General features: G+C 47.1%; 1 protein-coding gene across 1 annotated transcript in view; it reads right to left on the reverse strand.

The window, feature by feature from the left end:
* Positions 1 to 21,772, reverse strand: part of ATP10B (ATPase phospholipid transporting 10B (putative)) — a gene marked incomplete at its 3' end in the record, with an annotated part of 57,887 nt that overhangs the window by 10,008 nt on the left and 26,107 nt on the right. The window contains exons 4-11 of the mRNA XM_081092800.1: positions 19,901 to 19,986; positions 18,406 to 18,512; positions 14,607 to 14,738; positions 12,827 to 12,954; positions 11,052 to 11,304; positions 9,608 to 9,846; positions 4,674 to 4,865; positions 2,137 to 2,743 (exon numbers count right to left, since the gene is read on the reverse strand). Of these exons, the coding sequence (XP_080948926.1) occupies positions 2,137 to 2,743; positions 4,674 to 4,865; positions 9,608 to 9,846; positions 11,052 to 11,304; positions 12,827 to 12,954; positions 14,607 to 14,738; positions 18,406 to 18,512; positions 19,901 to 19,986 (1,744 nt within the window). The remainder of the gene's footprint in view (positions 1 to 2,136; positions 2,744 to 4,673; positions 4,866 to 9,607; positions 9,847 to 11,051; positions 11,305 to 12,826; positions 12,955 to 14,606; positions 14,739 to 18,405; positions 18,513 to 19,900; positions 19,987 to 21,772) is intronic.

A 21,772-nucleotide genomic window follows, 5' to 3' on the forward strand; every position in this document is an offset into this window, starting at 1 on the left:
GAGGGTAGGTGGTCCAAGGTGTTCTTACCAAACACCTGTCTGCATCAGAATTATCTGAGAACGTAAACAAAAAAGAGAGATTCCCAGGTCCAGTTGAAGCTCTGCTGAATCAGGGACCAGACAGTGGATCTTTATTATGACCCCAGGTGCTTTCCTTGTAGCCACTTTAGCCCTGGATGACCAATGGTTTGCTAAGTGTTGGACATCCTATCCACCACCTTCTCTGTCATCTACTTCAGTCCTTATATCCAGTTAGGTTCCAAGACAGCTTTGGACTTGAATCTCATTGCTAAGTTCTTCACCACACTGCAAGAAATGGTCTTAGAAAAAAAATTGTTTGCATTTCCTACCAATATAGTGTTTAGAATGAAAAAGACTTCATTGTGTTGCTCAAGGTCCCCTTTATGAAGTCCTACATAATACATTTCTTTTAGAAAAAAATTAATCTTTTTCTCTTGAATTCTAGTACTTTTATCTACCAGATAAAAGGAATTTTTCATCCTGGGCTTGTGGGTATGGGGCAGGATTGATGCTATTGCCACTTACTTTATCTAAGATGTCCCAGATATCTCTAATCAATTGCAGCACTTTATAAAGCTAAGTTTGGAAAAAGCTTCAGTCATTTTTTTTAAACCAGGGCTACATTGAGATCTTCAGAGGCTCTAAGTAGTAAACAGGTTTCGGGCACCTCATCCATCCCTTCATATAATGCAAAATTAAAAATACAATGTTTAACAGTAAGATAAGTATAAGAAAGCACAATGAGCTCTGATTTCCCCCGTGATACTATTCTACGGCTGTTTTTATATACTGCAAAAATTCTTTCAAAGATTACTTTCTCTTTTTTCAGAAGGTGTGACTGTTTTCTTAGTGCCTGAAGCACAGTCTTTATGCATTGTCTTATTGAGCACTATTTGAAATATTTTATTTTCAAACTGATGTTCCTAAGATTAAACCCTTTTGCCTTCTATCTGGTTACCTTCGAATTGACCTTTTTTTTGCTCAGGCTAACAGAAACCTCATGGTCAAATTGAACGTTCAAACACCATAAATATGTTACACCTAGGGTTAGTTCCCCCCTTCCCTTTCAAAGCTTTAGTCCTCAATTCTTAATAGTAACATTGCTCATGTGTCTTTTATTGGAAACATCTCTAATCCATTTTGCATTCAGGTGAGGAACAAATAAAAAACCATCTCCAGGGCAGCGTTGATGGCTGTTGCCCAGGGACAGAATACTGTGGCTCCCTTGACTCCAAAACATGGAATTCACTCCTCTGCCAGAGTCTGGGGATAAAGAAACCTAATCAGCTCCCTCCCCATTCTAAACGCTCATCCATCCTCATGAACCTCTTGGCTTTGATCCATAGCTGGTAATGCAGGAGGCACAGGGCTGCCTGGCAATTCTAAAGCGTGGCTGGAACCAGCTACCCTGAGAGAATCATAGCCCCATAACCATCTTCTCCTTGTTAACCATCAAGAAGCGTCTGTGCACTGATTCATGCTGCTCCAAAACTAGACACTGATAGCTAGGGACCATGGAACATTTTTCTGGCTTGGTGCAAGTTTATGGAAATCCATTTGGGAGAGGCTGGGGGAAAGGATGATAAAGAGGACCACCTGAGGCTTCCCAGAGTGCATTGAGCCTGGCAGGGAAGTCTGGCGGCATGGAAGGCCTCAGGGTACCCGGGCCGAGGATGTGTCACTGGTTACCTCGCCTCTTCTCTGAGGTCACTTCCCTCTCTGGGTTCAGTTGGTCTCTCTCCAAAACTAAGAATGAGGACCACAGTATTTTCTAGGATATGTTAATGGATGTCCTGCTAAAATATAGTGTATGGATAATCCATGTTTAAATGAGTTTAGAAAACTAGAAATGGGGATAAAGGAGTTAAAGAGACTTGCTCTTACAAGACCTCCCCAAGTCTAGCTCCCAAGCTCTGTCATTCTCCAGGTCGAGGGCACGTGGAATGAAAGAAGCGAGTGTTAGGAACCGCTGTGAGGAGAGCAGCTTGTGGCCCGTGTTCCTGGGGATCTGCTGGGCTGAGTGGCGCTGAAACTTGAACTCATCATTCTCCTCCCAAGCTGCCTCCTAAACCACGGAGCCCTCTCTTCCTGGAGCCCTGGTGAGGGGGGACTCACCACGGGCCGGGTCTTCCAGCAGGTCCATGATAACCGAGTCAGCGCCCTTGGTATAGAGGATGATCTCGCTCGTCAGCGGGTGCCTCACAATGACAGACATCCTCTTCCTGACAGAGTCAAAGCCCAGGGTGCAGAGGACATCGAAGGTGAGGCAGGTGCCCTGGGGCAAGCGCACAGTCACCTGTTCCGGCGTCCGGGACACCAGTGTGAAGCTGTAGGCATGGGCGGCGTGCACCAGGGCAGCCTCGTCGGGGCTCTCGGCCTCGTAGCAGAGCTCGGGGCTGGCCGGGCCGAGGGCCGGGTCCTCCAGCACCTCCTCCGAGGAAGTGCCCGACCCAGACGCCAGGGCCTCACCTTGGTCCCATGTGCTGCTCCTGTAGCCGCCGTCAGTATCAGTCGAGTAGCCTCCACTGCACACAGACACGTCGTCTCTGTCTTCTGAGTCCGTGGTGGGCATGGTGGTCCCCAAACTGTCCCCCAGGTCGGTGTCAGAGGGCGCGGTGGAGGAGAATGATTGGCTGAGGCTGGAAAACTTCAACTTCTGGAAGAGCTGGTGGATCTTCTCCAGGGAGGTCCCCAGAGCCTTGGTCGAGGGTGGCATGGTGACCTTGGGATCGAAGGAGGGAAGGAGAACATTACTCTCAATATTGGGGAAAAAAAGTCATGTGGTCTGTGGCAGAATCTGCAGGTCATTTTGCAAGAAATGGATTACTTGGGCCCTCTGTGGTCGTGGGCAAGTCGTCTCCTCTAGGTGAGCCTCAATTTACCCACCTGTATAATGAGAGCATTAGGCCAGATGTTCTCTCTAGCCCTGACATTCCTGGGATTGGTAATGACCATCCCATTCTAATCAGAGATAAAGGAAAGAAAAGGAGACAAAAGCCAGACCCATAGTAAGCGTCCACATTCCCACACCCTTACCAGAGCCTTTATCTTTGCATGCGTCATCTCGTTCCATCTTCCCTAACTTTATAGGATACCATCATTATCCCAACTTATGGACGAGGAAACTGAGGCACAAAGAGGTTAAATAAATTGGCCATCACCACCCAGTGTACAGGGAGTACAGCTGGGCCTCAGGCCTGGTTCTGTGTGATTCCAGAGGTTGGGACCTCCAGCGGCCAGCCAGCTGAAGCCTCACTGTTTACTTAAAGATTAAGAGGCGGATGCTGTCCTCCCCAGAATGGTGCTCCTTCCTCTTGAAAACAGAGTTCTCAGGTAACGCTACCTTCTCTCAAAGCTCCCTGAAGACTTCTGATAACCTGGTGACTTTAAGGCGGCTGAAGTGACTTCTCAGGGTGGTTTGGGATCAGGATATAAGAAGGGGGGGCTCTGAGTTGGTGCTTGGGTGATCCTTTTTCTTAATTTCATAGCCGCAAATTATAACACCCAATTATTCTCATCAGGTACTCACAGGGGAGCCTGGGTGAGAGTCAGTGGATAATTAAAGACACAGCTAATTTCAGTACTAAAAAATAATTCAGAGTCTAATCTCCTATAAATGGCCATCCAGCTGCATTATCTCCCAATTGGCAGAACATCACACATGGCGGTATTTCTTCTAAACCCCATATAAAAGCAGAGGCCAGTGTAATATGCTGTTATGGAGTCATACAGATGGTTCTGTCATGTATTAACCATACATCTTTTGTTGAATTACTCAAGCTCTCTGAGCCTGTTTCTTCACTTTTTTTTTTTTTTAACTTTGGTGGAATCTCTTTTATTCTTTCTTTTGTAAAAATATATTTTTATTGATTTTAGAGAGGAAGGGCGAGGGGGAGAGAGATAGAAACATCAATGATGAGAAACTCATTGATTGGCTGCCTCCTATATGCCCCCTACTGGGGATCGAGCCCGCAACTCGGGCCTGTGCCCTTGACCGAATTGAACCTGGGACCCACTGAGCCAAACTGGCTAGCACTGTTTCTTCACTTGTTAAATGCAAAGCCAAACAGTGTAGGATTGTTGGGTAGTGAGGATTAAAAGATAATGTAGCCGAAGTGTTTGGCATGGAACCTGGCATGTAGCAAGTGCTCAGTAAATATTAACTCTTTTTAAAAAAATATATATTTTATTGATTTTTTACAGAGAGGAAGAGAGAGGGATAGAGAGTTATAAACATCGATGAGAGAGAAACATTGATCAGCTGCCTCCTGCACACTCCCTACTGGGGATGTCCCCACAACCAAGGTACATGCCCTTGACCGGAATCGAACCTGGGACCCTTCAGTCTGCAGGCTGATGCTCTATCCACTGAGCCAAACCGTTTAGGGCGATATTAACTCTTAATATCTACCCTGCAGACAGATAGACACAAAATTTGAAAGCTTCATTGAGAGTTCATATGTAACTTTTTCTATTTTATTTAAAAATGAGGAAACTGAGGCTCAGAAAGGGTAAGAGTTCAAGGTCTCAGAGGGATGAAATGGCGATACTGTGGCTAGGGCCCAAGTGTCTTGTCTTCCTGTTCAGGGTGTCACCCCTTGCCCTTACCCTTCCTCCCCTCCCCTGCCACTCCCTCCGTCACCGATCCTTACCCTCTGCCTGGGCTCAGTGGTTGTGGAGACCATGACGGAGTTGCAGATGGTTAGGGCGAGGAAGAAGTCAGCGATGGAGGAGGTGGTGGAGAGGGAAGCCTTGGCAGGTCTGGAGTCTGGCAAGCTCTCCAGCCACAGGGCAGCATCTTGTACCTTGGTCAGTAGGTTTTTATCTGGAGTCACATCTTTTTCCTGAGAGAGAAAGAACTTGGTGAGTCTTTCCTAAAGGGACTCAGAGGAAGCCTACCCCCAAACCCCAAACACACCAGGTTCTTTGCATGCCTGGGGAGAGGATATCAGTCTTCCCTGTACTCTTGAATCCAGACAACGCCCCCTCTGCAAGCCCAGTCACTACCGATTCTTATTTGATTCCTCCCCCTCCCTCACCTTACATGCCCATCAGTTATAAACTCTGGCAATTCTTTCATTACATTGTCTCCCCACCATCTGTCCCTCAGTCCCGATGCTACCAACAGGCTCAGATCCTGTGGCCTCACTCCTGGATTTCTGCATCACCTCTAAGCTGATGTTGCTGCCTCTCACCTCTTTTCCTTCTAACCCTTCACATGCATCTCCCGCGCATCTTTCTAAACACCATTTCCTCAGGTACTCTTGAGCTCAGTAGACCTTCAGGAGATCTTCATCGCTGGCACAATCAACTTACTCATCATCTAAATTTTTTTCGCAGTCTCTGTTCCCACCACTTCTCAACACAGACTATCAGCTTAGACGGGAGGTGTGTTCACTGTCTCCTGGATGAATACTCCCATTCTATGCCTGTGATCTTACCTTGTTTGTAAGTCTCCTCCTGTCTACCAAAATTTTACCTGGACTTCAGTAACCATGAAAAACATATGGATTGTTACGGTGAGCTTTTTCCAAATGCGACACATGCTGCAAGGGCGGGGAGGTGGGGATGGGGGTGGGGGGACAGACCTCAGTCGGCTAGGAAGAAGGGAGTTTTCCACCTCTTAGGAATAGGATCACTGCAGCCATGCGTCTCTAATAGGGACCCTGGGGGCCAAGGGAAGCACAGTTGAGATGGCCTTCATCTGTCCCTGCCTGTGTGGTCACATCACTTTCAAAAGATTTTTCTGTGCTTGGCTGATTAAATCAGTACCTAGCCATCCAGTGTGTGTGTGTGTGTGTGTTGGGGGTGTGTGGCAGCGTGGGTATGTGGGCTGTCCACCCACAGGAACAGACTGGAGTGCTGCATCAGTCTCTTCCAAAGGAAGAAAGGAAAACCAAGACGAAGGACGAGGCAGAGGGCCAGGGTGTTCTTTCTGGAGGGGCGGGAGGGGCTGCGCCCACAGAAGGGAGTGGTGATATGTTTGGAGACTGGACAGTCCCCAATGCAAATTTTATGACCAGGAAGATATTCTTTGATCTGATGGTTCTGGAAAACTTTTGCAAGTGGCACTTTTAAACACAGACTCTCTGCTCAAATCATGGCTGCTTGAAGACCAAGAAAAAAAAAAAGGCATTTCATTTTCTATCTGCCAGTCTATTAAACACTGGCTCAGCCCTCACCCTGTCATATGTGTGCTACCCCACCCTCAGACCACAGCTTTTATAGCAGCCTATTAGGCAAAAACGACCCATGCTTCCTTGTTCTTTGTAGTAAAAGAAAGAAGCCAGCTTTTGTTGTTAATGTTGATACTCATTTTGTTTTTGGTTTAGAGCCAAGAGCCAAGGAGACCGAGAATGGGCTCCTTTAGAATGTGGCCTGGTGCTCCATCACGACTTGGCACCCCGGGGGATTCAGAGGCAAGTTCTGATGGTGTTTACAAAGGGAAGTACAGACCTGGCGGTGCCAGGAGATGATGGGACCAGCTGACTGCCAGATGGGCAGGTGGCAGAGAGGCAAGTTCAGGAACCTGCCAAGAAGTGGGTGGGGGCAGGAACCAGGAGATCCTCTGGGGCTGCCCCCAACATGGTCCATGGACTCATTCCAGGATCTGCCACTCCAGCCACAGATATTTTACAGGTAGTTAGAGCCCTTTAAGGAAACATAAACCACCCTCTCAGCCAATGACTTCCAAGCTGGAGAAGGAGCCTATTTGAGATAAAGGTAGATGATTTCCTAGTGGGGGGCTGGTATGCTTACAGAAGTCCTCATCTTGGTTGCTCACTAGAACATCAGAAATAAAAATATGAGTGCTCGGGCCCTACCCTAGACCAAATAGGCTAGTATCTCAGGGAAGAAGGCTCAGCATTGCATTTTACAAAGATGCCCATGTCCCCAGAGACGGGATCATTTGTCCCAAACAGAGAGCTTTCTTTCAGAAAGATGACTAAAAACTTGGATTAGTTATCTATCCATCTAGAATGCATGATTTGAACAAGTAGATCATCCAAAGAAGCTCAAGAGGCAGAACAATGATGGGAATGTGGAGGCTTCCAGCTGGGCAAGTTGACTGAAGCCACAGAGCTAATAATGGTAGAGCCGAGATGACCCCAAATGTGTCTGATTCGTAGCTGGAAGGGATCTTGCAGGTCAGCACCAACATTATGTTATTTGAGTTTTAGAACAGCTGGTGAGAGTTGTAAGTAAAGTATTTTCAGGTAATGAAAGGGATAGAAAGGGGTCTGACGTGTTGCTATGGTTACCCAGCAAGCCAGTAGCACAGCTGAAATGAGAACCTACGTTTCCTGACCCTTAGCCCAGTGCCTTTCCTACCTGGGGATGCTAATGTCCCACTAACCCCAGATCTTCAAGCAAACAGACTGGAGAATGACACGTGGCAGTTCGTAAAGAGACCGCGTCACCATCTGCATCTGCCTAGACAACAAGGATTTGCTGTTGATCTATGTGTCAATTTCCTTATTGCTCTGGAATGAACTTAGAACTGCCTTTAGAAGTGCCAGTCAGGGCGGAAGGTGACATCCAGGATCTGGATATAGCTCAGAGGTTAATGTGTCCCTTTCACTGACCAGCAAGCAGCGAAGAGCCCCGAATAGAAGTTAGACTGGGTTGGCTCAGGGCTGCAGTTTTTCTGGGTGACTGAGATTTGTCAGGTTGAACAGGGGGCAGTGAATCTGTGAGCCCCAATTGAGATCTACCAAGGAAAGGCTCCTTTCTCTCCCCCCCCCCCGGGTCCTGGCGGAGACATTCTCAGGCACATGGGCCACCTGTGGTGTCTAGAACTGGAAAGTGCCAAAGACACACAAATGCAAGATCTACAACCCATGCCTAATGAGAATTCACTAATTCATGGTTCAAATATTTAGGTAAAGAGCTGGGGGAAAGGCATTCCATTCAGAGGGGACAGAATTAAATAAGAGAAAGACTTGACAATATGGAGGTCCTGTTGTTATCTCATTTGGGGGGAAAAAAAACACAGGAAAAAAACCACACCAAATCAAAAGGCTTCCTAAAGGCTTCTACGGATCATTCGTCTTGGGAGTTTATGAACATTAGATGTCTTAACACCTTGTTATCATTTGATCCTTGCTAATGTTGCATGTCTGTGCATAATAACAAAATAGAATTAACTCAACTTCATTGATTTTAGAGAGAGAGAGAGGGGGAGAGAGAGAAACATTGATTTGTTGTTCCACTTATTTATGCATTCATTGGTTGCTTCTTGTATGTGCCCTGACCGAAAAATCAAACCTACAACCTTGGTGTAGCAGGATGACGCTCTAACCAACTGAGCTACCTGGCCAGGGCAGAGTAACTCAATGTTGTACTCAGAGTTACAGAAGTAACAACCCAGAACACACAGACTTGCAGCGTTTTTTCCCTTGTTGCAGTCAGAAAGCGCAGTCCTGGGTTAGGAATACAAGGCAGCAATATGGACAACGCTTCTGACATCTTGTCAGATCTAAAAAACCTAGAACCTATAATTATATGTACTATGATTGCAAAAATGTTAAATAGATGGAGTTATGCATGTGTATTAATGGGGGAAATAAAAGCTTGGAAGGAAATTCACCGAAAGGATCATTTTGAAATCGTATTTTCTAATCATGGAATACTAGCACTTCAGGTTCCTCTTTAAGTTTGTGACTTGTTCAAGACAAGCTGGGGCTCCCTGTGGCCTTTCTGTGAGAACAGAAGATTCTAGACCACGTGTCTCTTAGAGAAAGAGCAAGGTGCAGAGGAAAGCAGACAGGCAGGAGCCGGAGGCCCGGTTCTGGCTTTCACTCCCAGGGAATGTTGGAGATCTTGTAGAAGAAACTCAATTTCTTCACCTGCTCCCTGGACAGTTAGTGATGGGTGTCCCTGTGGATCAAATGTGAAGGGACCACATGCAGAAAGCTGCAGGGGTGTAGGACCACAGGGGCCAGGCAGTTGACCTAAGGGAGTGAATGTGCTGGGTAATTTTGACATTGATGTGTTTGCTTCATAACAATTGAAGACTCTCTTTGATGATCACAAAAAAGATATTCTCCCATTTTTCTTGAAATGCATAAGCCCGTAGGCTTATCTTTTGTTTTTCCACTTTATAGAAACAGGGGGATGGCAAATGTTTCTCTTTCCTGTTAACTGTATTATTGTAAAAACAAGCATAATGGACATGCCTCTGGTCTTCGGCTCAGTGATGCAAGTGAGGCAAGGACTGTGATGAACTAGAGATTACATGCCCAGACTAAATGGCGTCGACTCTTTAACTCAAGCCAATTTCTTCCACAGGGAAATGCTAGCTTAGTGTGAAGGATTTTCCCCAATTCCATTTTTAAAAAACAGAAGCCAGAAATCTATGTTTATGTGAAATCTCCTAATTTCTAAATACTAAACATCGGAAATGAACAAGAAGTGTGCATGTCCAATAAAACGCGTATGAAGATTGCATACAAGACCAAGGGCTGGCATTTGGAGAGCCCTTCAGGGTTTTTATTGTCTTTTGTCCCTCACACCCCAGAGCCCCCTTCCATCTCTCCCCAGTAGAGACCACTTGCAATTCAAAGAGGAAAAGGCAGGGACTTACGATGGAGCTGCTGAAGGCCACAGAAGACTGTGCGTTTTCCCAGCGCCCCTCGGACCTCTGTCGGGAGTGGCCCTGGATGGGTACCCGGGCACTCTGGCATCTCCTCAGAGGCTGGATGCCTCCTGGGCTCCTCACTGCTGCTGGGCCCTGGGCCCATCTGGCCGGGAAGGACAGGCACTGGTATTGGGTCCACTCTTCACTGTCTGAGTCCAGCTCCTTTGGGACCTCCAGTCGCTTGGCTGCGGGAAAGGAGTCCTGTTATTGCCCCTGTCATACCTGGGCTGGACTATGGCTGGGGAAATCCCAGACTCGGAGTGGGGGTGAAGAACGCCGAAGAAGAACACTGCTGCTCTGGCAAGCAGGGAGCTGGCTACTCTGACTGGAGAAAGGGATGCAACCAAGTGACACAAGGTGCAGATCCTGGCTCTACTACCTCCTCATTATGTGGCTCTGAGCTTTGGCTAAACCTTGTGCCTCTATTTCCTCAGATAGGGGGTTAAAAAAGTACTGAACTCTATGGGTTGTTTGGGAGACTTAGAATACTCTAAGTACTGATGATGATAGCTGTTTTTATTATTAAAAAGGATCAGAAGGACCCAGCCGGTGTGGCTTAGTTGAGTATTGACCTATGAACTGGGCGGTCATGGTTCAATTCCTGGTCAGGGCATATTCCCTGGCATTGTGGGCTCCATCCCCAGTGTTTCTATCTCTCTCTTCCTCTCCCTTCCTTTCTGAAATCAATAAAAAATATATTTTTAAAAGGATCAGAAGTTCCCACATAAATAGTTAGCATCATGGTAAAGGGAATTGGGTTCCCTATATCACTTTCTTTCTCTTTCTCCATCCCTCCCATTTAAAAGAATGAATGCTGCTCTTTTGAGAGTTTCTTCTCTTAGTTAAAAAGTGTGTGTGTGTTGGGGGTGGGGGTGGGGAGGGGACGGTGCTGAGGGGATCAGGTCAGCTTTACAGGCCATCTTTAGTCCATACAGGATGACAGTCTGGGCACTTAATAGCCATATCTGCTAAGCTGAAGCTTTCAAGAGATCACGGAGCATGGAAGGCATTTCCCGGGTGTATCAAATCTGACAATGCGCCTAGACCTGGCCTGTCCTCTCTGGTAAGGTGACCCTGGGCACATCATTGGGACATGTCCCCAGGTCACTCCTGACAGGTAAAAATGTTGTGTGTAAATGGCACAGGACAAAGCGGACTGGAGGGCAACACACAGATCACTGACAGCCTTGTGAACACATGAAGGTTCCCAGGTGATGAAAACAGCACTGCTCTGTGACCAGGAAGCCCCAGGGACACAGGAAGCTACTTTCCACAAACCACACAGCCTCTGTGGGGAGCCAGCATGACGTCTTTAATCACCAGCCTCTAGGAGAGCAGGTGATTCTTTCAGGAAGAAAGATGGGGGCTCCCGGGGGGGGGGGCCTCGTACCATTTTCTTGGTGTGAGTACTCGCTGCCCACGATGGTGCAGCGCCGAAACACCATCTTGTTCTCGGTCAGTGTCCCCGTCTTGTCGGAGAAGATGTACTGGATCTGGCCCAGGTCCTCCGTGATGTTGAGGGCTCGACACTGGATGGACAGATCGGTCTCCTCATCATACAGGTCGAGGTCGTTGTGCAGGAAGAAGACTTGCCCGAGCTTCACCAGCTCAATGGACACGTACAGGGAGATGGGGATCAGCACCTGCAAGAGACCGAGTCCCACGGAGTCAGAAGCCAGGCCGGTTCCCTGTGTCAGGACCCTCTCTCAGGACCCTCTCTCATGGGAGGCAAAGGCATTGAATGGAAAGCTGATGTCCGCTCGCGTGATGGGCTTTCTCTGGGAAATCAAAGGTCAGTGCCTCATGCCTCCCTTGACATTCTTAAAGGATATGCCTTCTTCAGGCAGGGGTGTCGGAATGAGGCAGGCACTCACCATTAGTTGTTCAATGCAGAGCGGGAAGTGGGTGAGGAACAGTCGTTCCTCTGTCTGGAGTCCCCCGAATCCCCCCGGATCTCGGTGCCATGGAGGGTGGCCTCCCACTTTTACAGGTGTTCAGACCCATTGTTGATTACTGGCCACTGATTCAATATCTAATATCTATTGAGCGCTTTGTGTGAGTCACATATTATTCTAGGTCCTGGACATGGCAGTGAGCAGAACAGAATTCCTGGCCTTGAAGACCTCAAATTCCAACAAACAAATAATTATACACCGGGTAGTGGTAAGTCTCATAAAGAAAAAGTAAAGAAGGTAGAGGGTGATGGTTGGGAAGGATTCTTATCAACCATGACCTTTGAGCAGACACCTGAAGACGGGGTGTGTCCTGAGGATATCTGTAGGAGGAGGAGCATTCCGGGCAGCTGCTGGGCAGTGGGAGTGGGCAGGGTGAGAGTAAGTATGTGAGTGAAAAGGACAGGGAGGGTGTCAGGATCCAGATCATTGAGGGCTTGTTGGTGGCAGCAAGGACTTTGGACTTCACTTTGAGAGGATATGAAATCACTGGCGGGTCTGTGCAGAGGAGGGGTATGAACTGATTCACACGTAAAAAAGGATTACTCTGCTAAACAAATGAATGAACAAATGAATGATTCAAAAGAGTTCACCAGTAAAAGGACAATGAAATACCTTCAAGTAGTACAAGGAATTGAGTGTAGATGAAGCTGCATCATCTTTTCATAGATTAGTTTCTTATAGAGCCTGCACATTTTTTCCTCCTTCTCTCGTGTAGGTTCTCTGTGTTTTTGTTTCTTTCTCCTTATAGGGTCAATAGCCTACTCCCCGCCACCTTGTGTTTTTAAATCTCAAGTGATAAAATACTAAAACACTAATCTGTGGTTTCTTCCTTTCAGTATTGAGGGTTTGACAGTTCTCTGTGCTAGTTTACTTTATTTTATACCCCAGTTATTAGGTTTCACCTGTTCAGTATTTGGCAAAGGGCCAGGCACACATGGGTCACTGCTGTAATCTTACTCTTATATAGAAAAGCCTAATAAATATTCTTCTCCACAATTATCTGGGAGGAGGGTCCCCTCACAAAGCAGGGTTGGTCCTGACATGACCCCAAATGGGAATACTTTCAAAGGCCCCCACAAGAAAACCATGAACATTTCACCATCTCAGTCCAGTCAGTTCCTTCTTGGGACCAGCACTGAATTTTCCTTCACAGAGTTGTATGGTATTGGCCACAGGCCTTCCTAGCCATTAGTGAGAGAGGAGCTCCTACCTGGAGCAGGATGATCATTGTGAGGAACATGTAGAAGCCCCCAAGGGCAAGGGGAGGGAAGCTGCCCTTGGCATCCGGCACATCGAAGGGAGGATGTTCCCTAAACGTCCCGTTCCAGAGGCTGTGACCTGAGAGGAGGCAAAGCCAGGATGAGACAGAAGCTCCACTTACTTCCAAGGTTGGTCAATTACATCAGCCCTTGACCTATTCCTGGACATGAGTATGCTTTGGAGGAGTCCACCCTTATCCTATATAATAAAAAGATAATATGCAAATTGACCCTAATGGTGGAATGACCAGAATGACTGCTTGACCAGTCACTATGAGGCACACTGGCCACCTCTCGGTCCCTTCTCCTGGCCATCAGGCTCTGATCGCCAATGGAGAATGGGGATCTGGGGGTTGGTGACAGTGGGGGATGGGACTGGCAAGTGGGCAGAACGGCCAACCTCTCGGTTCCTCCCCACAGCCGTCAGGCTCCGATCACCTGATGGCGAACGGGGAACCAGGGTGGGTGGCGGTGGAGGATGGGCTGCCTGTGGGCAGCTGAGGAAGATGGCCCTGATCGCAGGCCAGGCCTAGAGACTGTACCCGCACATGAATTTCATGTGCTGAGCCTCTAGTTCTATATAATATAGCTGTGTGTGTGTGTGTGTGTGTGTGTGCGCGCGCGTGCGCACTCATTTAGCTCTGAAGTAGTCCTTCATACAGCCTATGTGTCAGTCTCTTGGTAGGCATTAAGTCTGACCTGCCAGAGGAGAGTATCATGGGGATTGCTTACATTTTGATGAAATTCTGTGATATAGGGGTTGGAAATAGAGAAAGGGACACACGTTCTTTCCAGTTGTGTGATTGGAAGTGCATGGCTTGGGAGTCCTGACAACCTTTACCTACCCTCTATACTCACCCCATGCATTCTGGGTTAAGAAAAAAGAGCCACCACCTTCACACAGTCCAAGTAAATGTGTGATAAAGAACCCGGAAGGGAGTTCGCTGAGAGCTTTCACCTCCTGCAGGGGCCCATTGCTGTGTGTGAGTCATTATTCTCAAAAAGAACAGGATTCTGCCCCTCCCATAACTTCCAATTTATGTATCATTTGGGCAATCTGCCAAGCTGATTCTGGCTTGCCTGCACCTTATCTCCCTGTGTGACCTTTTAACCATTAACTTCCTTTCTCTGGGGACATAGTGAGATGATCTCAAATGTCCTTTCCAGTCCTGACATTCCTTAAACAAACCTGTCCTGAAGCAAAGGCAGCCAGCGGTTCCTGCAACTTAAACATTAGCCTGCTCAATTTAGTCAAACGTTTAATGAACTCACCCCCAATGCCTTGGCAGGACCAGACCAAATGATTTCTTAGGCCCTATATGTCCTAAGGGCCAGTTCCCCACTCCTGTTAAACTAGTAAGTTGACGTTAATTTTCTGTGTGCAGCCCTTCCTGAGAGGACAGACAGTCAGGGATCCTGTCCACGTGCTGGCTCCTTCCTGCTGGACCAGGAGCTGGGACGGGCTTGCCTTGTTATTCTTCACGCTAAGAGAGTATCTGACTCCTAACACTATTTCTTGAACAAATAAATGATAGATGATATTTCTAATATTTTGCGTAATTAATACTTTCAAGAGATTTCACATTGGTATTCTGTGATCATATAGGGGAGGCTTTATTTTTTATGAACTCTATTTTACAGATGAGGAAACCGAGGCTCAGAGAGTTGAAGTTGTCCAAAGAAAAAGATTACTGTGGCACTGTGCATTGTTGTTTCCAGAACATTCCATACCTATAGCTCCGATGAGGCACATGAGGAAGAGGAGCCCGATGCAGAAGAAGATGTCCGTGTTCATGCGGCGCTCGATCTTGCTGCGTTTGTACCGCGGGCCGCTGTTGTTCAGCATGGCTTTTGTCTCGTGGCCTGCAAGTGAAAATGAGATTATCAGTCTCTTGCCCCCCGTTTGCCTCTGGTCTGGACCATAGCCTTGGCTCTGCTCACAGGAGCCCAGTAACAGAAGGGCCTCCTGCCCTCACCTGCCTCTGTCCTGCCTCAGGGAGGCTGCTGAGAACTGCTGGAGAGGCTTCTCACAATTGGTCAGCAGGTACTTATTGAGCATCCCCAACATGCCAGCCACTGGTGGGCATGGACAGAGCTACCATGCTCAGGTTGTGCCCTGCACAGACCTAGAGGTATCCCTCATTTTGTAGTTGTCATAGGTTTGTAAGTTTATTATGACACATTTCTGGCAAATGACAGTAAACTGTTTTGAGGGCTTTTTCTAATTTGCACAAAGGCACTGTTATGGGCTAGTGGTGGTATAATACACTGCTAAGACAGATGACTCACATGTTGGTGAAAATATACAAGGAAACAAATACGTGAGATAACTGCAGTCAGTAATACGTCCCATGAAATAAACAATAAGGCTAATAATAAGAGATGGTTTTGGAAAGCATAGTCAGGGAAGGCTTCTCAGAAGAGGTGACATTTAAGGAAGACTTGAAGGGAGAGAAGAGTTGGGAGAAGAAGGTTTTAGGCTGGGGGAATAGTAGGTGCCAAGGCCCTGGGGCAGGACACCGCTTGGGGCCAGTAATTTTCGTATTTGTCTCTTGGTGACAAATATGTTGGTGTTGCTTGGGTAAGAGTGGTCAGGGCCAAAGGCCTCTACCCCAACATTAAATCTGTACAGTTCCACTCCTGTCTCGGAATTCTGTATGCATAATGTGTTGTTCAAAGAAAGGACAACAAAATTTGAAAACTACTAATCTCACCCAACCACCCCTTTTTCTAGTTGGAGAAAAGTAGAAGGGACCTGCCCGTAAAGAAAGAATAAATGACCGCCAGAGCCACACTGAGAACCCTGGATTCTAATTCCCAGCCTATTTCTCTTTCCAAGCAGCCCCGGGTGGTACCCAAGCCACACAGCCAGCTGCTGAGTCAAGCTGAGATTCTGTCTTTGGGCAGAGCCTGTCCTCTAGGGCTGCTAACTTTTAACTACCATGCTGTACTCCTTAGCAGTCAAATTAAAAAACACCAATCACATGTTTTCTGTGCAAAATTAAAGAAAAGGAATACATCAGCTCCAGCGGTGAATGGGCTTAATGCTGTTTTGCTAGTTGCCCTGTGGATTTAAAGTGGCAACAAAACAGCAGGACTAGCAAACTCTAGGCTTATTAAATTAGACTCAAGTCACTGCAGTTGTGAGGGCGTTTGTATGGCACAGCGAGCACAGCCTGACTGTGCTGACGACACTGCCTTCCTGACTTCCTTAGGGTCACCCCATACAAGGGGTCCCAGGACTACTCTCATCAAACACCTGCTCCTCACCATTGAGATCCCTCTGTTCTTTTGGCAAGAGCTGGACTCAAGGGGGAAGGCTGCATGGTGTAGCAGTTAGAACGTGGGCTCTAGAGTCAGAGCTAGACTCTGCCGATGCTTGGCCTTGGGTTACATACAATTAATACCAGGAGACAAGTGGCCTTGACTGAATGATTCCCTTTGCACCTCAATTCCTTGTCTGCAAAATGGGAGATAATGGTTGTGTATGTATTTGGGGCGGGGGAGTGGATTAATATACACAAAGTACCTCCACGCGTTCCTTGTACACAGTAGGGGTACACACCTCCACACTCGATGTCTTCCTCTACAAAGCTCAGTTTGGCTTTCTGGGGCCTTAGATACTGAGGATACTCCTGTTTTGTCCATCCATATTGTCCAGGGAGAGACTCTAGACCAGTCGTTCTCAACCACGGGGATTTTACTCCCCAGGTGACATTTGGCAATGGCTTGAGAAGGTGGTGCTAAGAGCATCTAGTACAGTGGTTCTCAACCTTCTGGCCCTTTAAATACAGTTCCTCATGTTGTGACCCAACCATGAAATTATTTTCGTTACTACTTAATAACTGTAATGTTGCTACTATTATGAATTATAATGTAAATATCTGATATGCAGGATGGTCTTAGGCAACCCCTGTGAAAGGGTTGTTCGACTGCCAAAGGGGTCGCGACCCACAGGTTGAGAACCGCTGATAGTGGGTAGAGGCCAGGGATGCTGCTCAACATCCTATAAGGCAGCTACCACCACCAAGAGCCCGGACCTGTAAGTCAATCGTGCTAAGATTGAGCACCCGTGCTCTAGGTGATAACACTGAAAATAATTAGTACTCTTTTTGCTCACATTTTTTTGAGAACCTAATATGTGTTGGGCATTGTGCTAGCCCATTTCACAGGTCATTTCATTTGAACCTCATGCCCCTACAAGATAGAATTCTTAGTGCACCCATGTTGAAAGCTTAGCCAGCTAGCACTGGAATGTGCAGCTGGTGAGTGGATTTGACCCCAGGCAGCCTGACCCCCCAGAGCCACAGGGAGCTCTCTCTAAACCTGTCCCCTCATACAGCATTCCCATCATTCACATAGAGTTTTTTCTTTGTTTCTGGTCACTCAGAAAAGCAAACTCTAAGTCCATGAGGGTTTTCTTGCTGGGGCAGGGATTGCTACACAGCCCACCTTTAGTGGGTCTACCAGATGGCACTGAACTCATTACCAAAAACCCTTAAAAACAGTCACCTGAACTGACAAATACAACCTCCTTTCCCCCAAATTAGGGAAAGCTAGCTAGATTGTGTCATTATTTGTTTAAAAACCTGTTTTTATGGGTTTTTTTTTTGATAGTCCCAAAAAGTGAATCTTAGGGTAGATTGATGTTTAGAATGCTCTTCTATGTCCATCAAAAGTGGGTTTCTGCTCAGACCAAAACAAATCAAACAAAACAAGCAAACAAAATACTACAAGGTATCCTAGTGAATACAAGACCCAGAGACATGTATTCTGGAGTCCTCCTGTGAGAGTAGACACCTCGGGGAGACCGTGTTTCCCCTACAGAGGAAGAAGTCTGCAGTTGTCAATGTTACAACCGAAATTTATTGAGGACCCATAGAGCACCAGGTTCTAGGTACCAGGGATACAGTAGTCGTAAGACTTTAGATTTCATTGTAAGATGTGTTGCTATCTTTTTAATTGGGAAGCAAAATGGCCGTGGCAAGGTCACATACACCATCATAACCGCAGCCATAGCATGAATAAAGATAAGTAATAATAACTGCAAAACACAATGAAAACCCATCACATTTTTACGTGCTAGATGCAGTGCTTTTCATGTGTTGGGTCATTTGACCCTCACAAGTACAAAGGCAGATACAAATGTTTTCCCCAGTGGATAGATGAGGAAGCCGAGGCACAAAAGGTGAAGTTATTAAGTTTGGTGAGGTTATTCCTCAGGTTCAGTAAGATACACTTCATCTTGCCTATATAGTTAGTGTTACAAAACCATTGGAGGTAAAGGAGCAGGAATCTCCCTCCCTGTCTTGTTCAGTTGAGTGACAGTAACTTGAAATCTACTATGTCTCCTGTGGACCAAGTGAGCAGCTGTGATTCCAGCCTCAGTTTGCTTAGCTGAGAAATGGGAAGTTATGTGACTCTACCTCTTAGAACTGATGTGAGTTTCCCCTGGTGGAGATGGATTTGGAGGAGGGGATAGAGGAGGGAAGGTAGGGAGGGACCAAAGAAACTGTCCAGGGACAATGACCTGCATAGATGACAATGCCAACAGCCACCTCGGTGTTTCTGATGGTACAGCCTCGGAGCAAAAGACTCTCACTGCCAAAGCCGGTCCTGGTCTGGTCAGGATGCTCCCTGGGGATGAGGAAAGACAGGGAGTAGTTTGATGACTTCTCCATGCCGTCACTGGGCACAATGGTATCTCCATGGCATCCCAGAACTAGAAGCAGTGAGTGAACACGATCCCTATCCTCCCTCTTTTTCAGAAGAGGGATATTAACTCGGAATCTACTCTCCATGTTCAAGTGCAACTCCTGATTGTCCTGGGAAGCTGGACCCTGAGAGGGAATGACTCACCCGAAGGAAATCCACATCCCCCACCTGAAGGGGATCTGGCTTCTGGACCTACAGGGACGCATGTGTTCCCTCCAGGCTGTGGTCTCGTGCTTGCTGTCACCTGGCTGCGGGGACAGAACTGCACAAGCTGACCGTCCGAGTCCACAGCCGACACCAGGCAGTCCTGCCTCTTGGATGTGAGCCGGGTCAGGAAGGGAAGCTGGTGGGCTCCTCTCCTCCAGCTCCTTCTCTCGCTGGCCTCGCTCCTGTACCATCCTCCTCTGGCTGTGTCTCATAAAATAAACAGACCTCAAGGGAGGTGGGCAGGGGCCTTGGTGCGATGTAGGGGAGGTGACTTCTTAGAGCGGTATCGAGTTTTTTCTCCTCGCTCCAGGCTCAGGGAAATTGCACTTTTTTTGTTGCACACTAGAAAATTATGAGTCCAACTAACACCAGGTTTTACCCCGTGTCTGGCCCTTCTTCCACCTGATGCCTTTCCTTTGGGAGTTTTCAGAAGTTTAAACATAACTTCCCCACAACACTGGGGTGAAGAAAAATAATAATCAGAACCTTTAGGGCTTTTTCTCCTTCTAGGTCTTCAATACTTCCTTTTCCAGGGCTGGTATATGTGGTTTTATTTTAATGTATTAACTCAATCATCATGACAGCCTTGTAAGATAGGATCATGTAATTGTACCCACTTTATAGATAGGGAAACTGAGGCAAGTGCAGAGAGATAGTAAGGGGCAGAGCAGGATTCAAACCCAGGAAGCCTGGCTCCAGAGTGCTCTACTGTAACTCAAAATATCTTTTAATACAAATTATTCCTTACTGTGTTTACAAACTGCATTGTCTGATGTTATTTTATTTGACTTTTCAAGGCTCTGGGAAGTAAGCAGGGTGGTCATCCTTCCTTGTGAAAAAGGTGAAGCTCAGAGAGGATGACAGAGTTTCCCAAAGCCACACACCTGGGACACGGGGCATCTTAGGACTCGGGAACCCAGGCCACAGACACCAAACCTCCTGCAGGTTTCACTTAGGTTTCTCTAGCTGTTCTTTGTGATAAAAAAAAAAAAAAGAAATTTCCTCAGGACCCGAATGCTTATTTGTTGGGCCATTTTAAGGAAAAAATGTTTCTCGCTGAAGAGGAGATATTTACTAGCAGCACATGGGCATGAGATACTTACATGTAACCCTTAAACTTGTTGAGGCGGTTGTTGGGTTTCTCACACACGATGGTGTTGTGGAAGTGTTCTGGTTTGAACTGGGCCTCCTGTGAGAGAGAGGATGTCACAAGATTATTAAGAGGGATCTACTTTTCATAGATCATTGGGGCGCTAATCGTTGCAAATAAGGTAATCCCTGCTTTGTCGCAATGTGATAGTTGCCATGTATTAGAAGAAAAAGTTAAATCTTCATGAAAGAGGAAAACCTAGATGCAAATAAAATCTGGATTGACAGCAGAGAAAAGGGAGTGAATTTACGGCTGAAAGTTCCAAGGTGCAGCTAGCTGTTCAAAGGGGCAAATTGATTAGAAGAAATGATAGCATTTTCTGGCTTCGTCCATTGGATCTGTGGAGGCACCAGCAGACCATCTGGTGTTACTTGCACAGCACACTGTCCTGGTGAACATTCTTGGAGCCAAGTACTTGAAACACTTCCTTGACTCTCCACTTTTTCTCTTTCATGAGGTGTTTTAGTTATATAATCTTTTCTGGTCCCGTGGGGGTGGGGATACAACTAGGGGTGGGGAAATCTTGCTTTCTAATTCTAGGACTACTGCTATGTCCAACTCCTGAGCCTCAGTTTCCCCATTGTAGAATGGGACTAGTGCCACCCCCCTTGTCCATCTCATTTGTGCCCCAGGAGACAGAATCCATGTGGGAGAGGAGTGAGAGCAGCGTGCTAAGCAAATGGAAGAAATGCTAGGGGCGGGACTGGAAACGGTTGCTTGGGTAGAGCTCTTAGCACAGGGAGCGAATTTATGGCTGAAAGTTTCAAGGTACGGCTGTTCAAAGGGGCAAATTGATTAGAAGAAATGATAGCATTTTCTGGCTTCGTGTAAATATACTGTCCATTGGATCTGTGGAGGCACCAGCATAAATAAACTCTCCAGTCACTTGAAATAAATTACCCATCCAGGAGTTTCTAAAAATATGGCCCTTTTCCCTCCAGGTATCGATTCTTTCAGGGACAAACACTTGCCGAGTTCTGAGATGATGACAAATCATGCTGTAATTTGTCAGCTGCTTTCGTGCCCTGATTAAGCTGTGTGCTTCACTCTGATCCATCCACTCGGCTCGCCGCTGGCTTTCTGAGTCCAAACACAGTCCAGGGAGGAGTGGCCTCGGAGTCTGAGAGCTAAAGATCTTGCTGCAGCGAGTCCCCGATGTCTGTTGAATGGGACCTGGTGGATCCCTGGTAATGGTCAAGTTTCCCTTTCTTGTCCCAGTGACCTTCCTCTTAAAGTGCCCCTTGCTTTGCTTTGCTTCTGGGCCTTGGCCTTGGGTCCTCTGTCTGACTCCCTCTCCTCTTGGAGAAGTGACCTTACCTTTTCTAACCACCTGTCCCCGGGCCACCTTCCTTCCCTCCCCAAGATGGGCTGTGGAGAGGAGTGTGTGGGCCCTGCTGCATTCAAAGACAACCCCTCAGGCCCTGCTTCCTTTGAAGCATTTGTCGAAACTTACTCTTGGGAGCTGTGAGGAGAGACCAAGGACAGGAGGGCATCGCCACGCCTTCCAACCCTGCCAGGCCCTTAATTGAATCAGGAGTTTGGATTCCCTTCTGATTCCCTGCCTCACAGCTTCTCTTAGCTTGTGGATGAAGCTCACCTAAGCAACTTCTCTTCTCACCCAGCCTTCTACCGAAGGCACTGACCCTGGTGGAAGTCTCCCTAACAGAAAAATGGCCAGGAAAAGACAAACTCCTCCCAGAAAGAAAAGTGCATGTCTCTGCATTCTTCAGGCCAAGCCTACCTACCCTGAGCATGTAGTATGTTCCAGGAACCTGCCACTAAGTCCTCACAGCAGCCGTAAGAGGTTTTGACAGATGTGCAAATG

Source organism: Myotis nattereri (assembly GCF_964212035.1).
Source record: "Myotis nattereri genome assembly, chromosome: 5".
Lineage (NCBI taxonomy): Eukaryota > Metazoa > Chordata > Mammalia > Chiroptera > Vespertilionidae > Myotis > Myotis nattereri.